Source organism: Leptopilina boulardi, unplaced genomic scaffold (genome assembly GCF_019393585.1).
Source record: "Leptopilina boulardi isolate dan_hultmark-lab unplaced genomic scaffold, ZJU_Lbou_2.1 LbouV2_144, whole genome shotgun sequence".
Taxonomy (NCBI): domain Eukaryota; kingdom Metazoa; phylum Arthropoda; class Insecta; order Hymenoptera; family Figitidae; genus Leptopilina; species Leptopilina boulardi.
In genome coordinates this window covers 1,204,344-1,211,474 of record NW_026137690.1, presented here as the reverse complement: position 1 = coordinate 1,211,474, position 7,131 = coordinate 1,204,344, and the positions used below count along the sequence as shown (strand labels likewise).

The 7,131-nt window shown below is 26.4% G+C and overlaps 1 protein-coding gene across 1 annotated transcript; it reads right to left on the bottom strand.

Annotated features, from left to right (window-relative positions):
• Nucleotides 1-1,852: 1,852 nt before the first annotated feature.
• LOC127291593 (pickpocket protein 19-like) lies at nt 1,853-6,692 on the bottom strand (the record flags this gene model as incomplete). The annotated part of the gene is made up of 6 exons (XM_051320792.1): nt 1,853-2,088; nt 3,556-3,612; nt 3,739-4,041; nt 4,179-4,445; nt 6,007-6,256; nt 6,543-6,692. Coding segments are annotated over 6 exons (1,263 nt in total), but the record flags the coding sequence as incomplete, so codon positions are not given.
• Nucleotides 6,693-7,131: the final 439 nt, after the last annotated feature.

The window sequence follows — 7,131 nt, the reverse complement described above, 5'->3', positions numbered from 1 at the left end:
TATTATTTATTATTAATATTACTATTAATAATAATGTAACTTTTAAATAATTAAGAAAATTTATGGAAATTTATAGTAACTTATGGTAAGTTTCGGTAACTTATAAGTAATTTATGGAAATATATAGTAACTTATAAGTAATTGAAGAAAATTTATGAAAATTGATATTAACTTATAGTAATTTTTAGTAACTTATGAGTAATTGAAAGAAATTTATAGTAACTTATGGTAAGTTTCAGTAACTTATGAGTAATTTACGGAAGTTTATGGAAATTTATAGTAACTTATGGTAAGTTTCAGTAACTTATAAGTAATTTATAGAAATTTATATAAATTATGAGTAATTTATGGTAGTTTTTAATAACTTTTAAATAATTTAAGAACATGTATGAAAATTTATAGTAACTTATAGTATGTTTTTGTAACTTATAAGTAATTTATGGAAATTTATGAAAATTTTTAGTAATTTATAGTAATTTTTAGTAACTTTTAAGTAATTTAAGGAAATTTGTGGAAATTTATAGTAACTTATAGAAATTTATGGTAATTTATGAAAATTTTTGGTAATTAAAGCTAACTTTCAGTAACTTTTGGTAATTTATGGTAACTTATGAAAATGTATGGAAATTTGTGGTAACTTAAGCTAATTTTCAGTAACTTTTGGTAATTTGGAGTAACTTATAGAATTTTTTGGGAAATTTATAAAAATTCTAAGCTAATTTATCTAAAGAAATTTGTGAATTTATATAAATAATTGAAAAAAATGAATAATAATAATTTTAATAATAATTTTTTTTCTTTTATTTATATTTTAGGTACAAAACAATTTTTCAATATTTTTTTACAACGTACCAAAAAAAATTTCTTTCTACAATAATTTTTAATATTTAATAATTAAATGTTAAAAATAAATATATAAAATTTTTTTATCATTAATAGTAATTATTATTTATTATTAATATTATTATTAATAATAATGATTTATTATTTGTATTATTATTAATATTATTATTAATAATAATGATTTATTATTTGTATAATTATTAATAATAATTATTAATATTATTATTAATAAACTAATTAAAGAGAAAATCATTTTTAAAATCTATCATTGGTAACATGAAATTTAGATGTGAAAATTGGTTGACTTTGTGGAAAATCTGAAAGATAAAGTTTTAATGGTTCCTGATGAAATGCATCTTTTTTTTCTTTCTTTGTTTTTGAATTTAGATATAAATAAAGTCGACAGAATGCTCCACGTAGTAAAAAATAAATTGGTTCAATGAGACTGATTATTGATCCACCGACAAAAAGTCCAAAAACACCACCAAAATTTACTGGAAATAGAAAAAAAAAAATTTTTTTTAAATTTTTTTTACATCATTTTAGACGTTGAAAATCATTAAATTCTCTTTTAATATCGAATTTTTATATGATTTGAATTTGTAAATAACAGAAATTCAAATTCACTGAATTTCAAATTTGTCCGAATTTTTTTCAATTGTATGAATTTTTAATTGATAGAATTTTTTTTAGAAGCCGAATTTTTTTATTTGTCCGAAATTACAAAAATGTCCGAACAAACAATCGATAGAAAGATTTTGTCGAGAAAAAAATGCTCGGGTCTATTTGACCCATGGAGTGGGGGAAGAGCCAAACATTACGCTCCCACTACTTGAGGAGTGGGGATGAGTAACGCGTCAATCGTTACTCGTTCACCGCGCTCAAGAGTGGTGAGTAACGAGCTTCAGCCAATCAGCGCATTTCTATCAAACTCTTGAGGACAGAAATGACGCAAAAAATCTTCTATTTCTCGGAAATTAAAAAAAAAATATTTTCAAAGAATTTTTTTTCATTCCTTACCTAATAATTTTAAACCACTTGTTACAACGTTCATTTTGTAACGAATACTCGTTGGTCCCTCATAATGAATATCCAGCGATATATTTTTATTCACAACTGACACTGTGAGTAATTTCTCCTCGTAATTGTAATAATCACAAGCAGGTGGACAATCACATGTCATAACATCCTGCGTGCCTTCTTTGAAATTATCATCTCCCGGGTTTTGGTAATTGTCAAATTTTCCTATTGTTAATAATCAATAATAATATTAATAAATTTCAATCTATAATTTCCAAAACTGAAATTAATTATTGTAAAATAATTATTTCTTATTATAACAAAAATTTATTGTAAAATAACTATTAGTTATGCTAACGGTTGCTATAGTAACGGTTACTATAGTAACGGTTAGTATAGTAACGGTTACTATAGTAACTGTTACTATGGTAACGGTTGCATAGTAACAGTTACTATGGTAACGGTTACTACAGTATCGGTTACTATAGTATATATATAGTACTATAGTGTTACTATGGTAACAGTTAATATGCTAACGGTTACTACGGTAACGGTTACTATAGTTACTATAGTATATATACATATATAGTACTATAGTAACGGTTGCTACGGTAACAGTTACTTTGGTATCGGATGCATAGTAACAGTTACTATGGTAACGGGTACTATAGTATCGGTTACTATAGTATATATAGTACTAAAGTGTTGCTATGGTAACAGTTACTATAGTAACGGTTACTATAGTAACGGTTACTATAGTTAATATAGTATATATACGTATATAGTACTATAGTAACGGTTACTATGGTAACGGTTACTATAGTAACGGTTGCTACGGTAACAGTTACTTTGGTATCGGTTGCATAGTAACAGTTACTATGGTAACGGGTACTATAGTATCGATTACTATAGTATATATAGTACTAAAGTGTTGCTATGGTAACAGTTACTATAGTAACGGTTACTATAGTAACGGTTACTATAGTAACGTTTACTATAGTAACGGTTACTATAGTTAATATAGTATATATACGTATATAGTACTATAGTAACGGTTACTATGGTAACGGTTACTATAGTAACGGTTGCTACGGTAACAGTTACTTTGGTATCGGTTGCTACGGCAACGGTTACTGCGTTAAAGGTTACTACGGTAACGGTTTCTATGGTAACGGTTACTATAGTATCGGTTACTATAGTATATATATAGTATTATATTGTTACTATAGTAACAGTTACTTTGGTATCGGTTGCTACGGTAACGGTTACTATAGTAACGCTTACTATAGTAACGGTTGCTATGGTAACCGTTACTATGGTAACGGTTACTATAGTATCGGTTACTGTAGTATATATATAGTACTATAGTGTTACTATGGTAACGGTTACTATGGTAACAGTTACTTTGGTATCGGTCGCTACGGCAACGGTTACTGCGGTAAAGGTTACTACCGTAATGGCTACTATAGTAACCGTTATTGTAGTAACGGTTGCTATGGAAACAGTTGCCATGGCAACCATACGAGTGTAGGACGGACGGACACACGGACGCTAAAGCTGAACTATAAGGATTTCGGGCCTAAGCCACGAAACCCTAAAAACTAATTATATCAAATAATTATTAAACTAATATATTCTTTAATTTTATGAATAATATTATTAAACTATTATTTTTTTATTTATTATTATTACCTCGCTTCTCGTAAAGACACTTTAAGTCTTTTACCCTACAAGATGAGATATTTTTCACTGGAACAAAAAAAAAGAATTTTTTTTATTATTTTTCCACAAGTCGTAGCGTCCCCTTATTCTGCTGCTTTTTGTATAGTAATAAAGGGACTACAAAAAAAAAAATTTTTTTTTTTTTATTTTTACCTGATGCAAAATAAAAAGATGGATTACACTGACAATGTTTAATAACATGTTCACGTCTACATTCGGATATACAAGTCTCTTGACTGTATCTCACATTTCTCTTGTGATCCATTAAACGACATGGTATTTTACTTGGTGATAAATTTAATACATCATCCGATGCATAACCCGATGTGCATTTTACATTAATATTTGCTATTGATCCGGCCTTAATTCTATTTATCACTTTTGGCCACACTAGAGGATCATTTATTGATATAAATATTCCCGATTCAATTTGCTGTTTTTTTTCACGATATTTATCTGTAAAATTTTTTTTTAAAATAAAATAGTTAAAAATTTAAGAAAAAAAATATTAAAAAATTTTTTTTTTTTAAATTCAAAATGAATAAAAAAATATAATTTATGGATTTTTTTAAACTTTATATATGTATAATTACTTGGTGGAACAGTGATATTGTTTAATTCAACAAAAACTTGTAGTCCTGATCGACTACCATAGCCGGTAACTTTTTTCATATTCAATTCATTGACGGCTGATGAATTTTCCGAAATTAATGAATTGAATGAATAACAAAATCCGTGTTCAGATTTTTGAACTTGAAAAATATTGCAACAATTTTGTGGAAAATTCCGCCATTGACATTTGACGAGTAAATCCTCACAATTGGGCATAATTTTAAACATTATGTCAGTTACGTTGAGATCTGGTAATAAAATTTATTTTTTTGGTTATTCTAATATTTAGAATTAAATAAACAAGTTAATTTATTTTTCGATCTTAATTTAATGTGGGAAAAAAATTTTATGTAAAATCTGAAAAAAATAATATTTTCCAAACTGTTCTATTTTGTTTCTTTTCAGAAATTTTCAAAGATTCTCATATTGAGACTGTTGAGACTTGAGACTATTGAGACTGTTGAGACTGCTGAGACTATTCAGACTATTCAACTGTTAAAACAGTTGAAACTGTTGAGACTTAAGACCGTTGAGAATATTGAGATTGTTGAGGCTTGAGACTGTTGAGACTATTCAGACTGGGGACTGTTAAAACAATTGAAACTGTTGAGACTTAAGACCCTTGATACTATTGAGATTGTTGAGGCTTGAGACTGTTGATATTTGAGACCTTTGAGATACAGGACGTTAAGATTATTGAGACTCGGGGCTGTTAAAATTTGATATGGTTGAGACTTAAGACCGTTGAGACTATTGAGATCGTTGAGGCTTGAGACTGTTTAGACTATTGATATTAGAGACATTTGAGAAACGGAACTTTAAGATTATTGAGACTGTTGGTATTGTTGAAACTTGGAACTGTTGTGACTATTCAAATTTGTGACCTTTGAGACATGAGACGTTAAGATTATTGAGACTTAAGATCATTAAGACTGGAGACTCTTGGGATTGTTAAGACTTAAATTCTCTGCGACTGTTGAGATTGTTGAGACTATTGAGAATTGAGACCTTAGAGACACGGGACCGTTAAGACTGTTGAGACTATTGAGATCGTTGAGACTTAGAACTGTTGAGACTATATTGAGATTTGAAACCTTTGAGACATCGGACGTTCAGATTATTGAGACTTGAGACTGTTTAGATTATTGAGACTTAAAGCCGATGAGACGGTTGATACTTGAGGTCATTGAGACAATTGAAACTTAAGACCATTAAAACTATTGAGACCATTGAAATTTAAAACCGTTAAAGATCATTGAGATTGTTGAGACTCATGACCATTCAGACTCGGGACTTTTGAGACCGTTGAGACTTGGAACTGTTAAAACTGTTGAGACTGTTGATACTTGAGACTGTTAAAATTATTGAGACTCAAAACTGTTGATATTTAAAGAAGTTGAGACTTGAAGTCCCTGCGCGACTGTTGAGACAGTTGAATTTGTTGAAACTATTGAGACTTAAGGCGTTTGAGACTCGGGTCTATTGAGACTGTTAAAATAGTTGAGACTTGGAACTGTTGAGACCTTTGCGACTGTTGAGACCATTGAGACTTAAATTCATTGAGACAGAGTAATCCGGTAGAAAAAATATTTATTTTCTTATAGATTTAATATAAAATTTCCCAAAAGAAACGTTTTTTATTTCTATTTATAATATTTTTTTTGCAAAATTTTAAGGGCATTAAAACACGGTTCAATATATTTTAATAAAAAAAAAAAGAAAGTATATTTTTTATCGCCTTTTTTTCAATAAAATATATTTTTAAATCACTCTAATTTATATAATATATATAGATAATATTATACTCACCTGACAATTCTTTATAGTATGATTGATTTAAAAAATTTAATTTATATAATCCTTCAAATGACATTTCAGATAAAGTGGCAACTAATTTTCTATAATTTTCAATGACATCAGAATTATTAGAAATCTTATCCTCCAATTTCATTGCTTTTTTCCAATCAACACGATTAATTGGACAAATAGTCACACTTGGAAATGGCAAAAACGATACTCGATAATTTGTCGATTCAATAATAACTTCCGTTGGCGCTGCCTAATATTTAAAAAAAAAAGTAATAAAAATGTTATTTAATTTAAAAAATTTTACACTATTTTATAAAAATTATTATGTTATTAAATTTATTATTTTATAATTTAAATAATAATAATAATAATAATAATAATAATAATAATAATAATAATAATAATAATAATAATAATAATAATAATAATAATAATAATAATAATAATAATAATAATAATAATAATAATAATAATAATAATAATAATAATAATAATGATAATAATTTATAAATTAACAATAATAATTATTTATTTACCTGGAAATCAGTTACCATTATAACAAAAACATTAGCAGTAAGACAAATGGAAATAATGACAAAAATAAGCCAAATAATTTTTTCAATTAAATGAAGTTCAGGATCTAAAATATATTTAACACCATGAATTGTACTTCGTGAAATGTAAAATTTTAATAAATTAAATGAACAATTTAATTGTTTGTTTTTTGTTAATTTTTTTCTTCCATTTTCCAATTCGGACAATTTTATTTTATCATTAGTTGTTATTATTATTGAATCAGATGAGGGACTCTGTGCTTGTTTTTTTCCACGAGTTTCTGTGATAATGAAAAATATAATTTTTTTTAATTGTTTAAAATTTCAAAAATATAAAAAAAAATAAATAATTATCTAATAAATAATTAATAATTAATAAATAATTTACAATATATTTCATGTAAAATGAAATTAATTTTTTTTTTTTTGCTTTAGTCACAAGTACGAAAGTAATTCATATACAAATATACGTATATTAATTAAAAAATATAAAACTTACTTTCTGTCAAATGGAAAATCCGCTTATTTCTTTGATACATTTTTCAAAAAAGAAAAAGAAATTTTATAATAC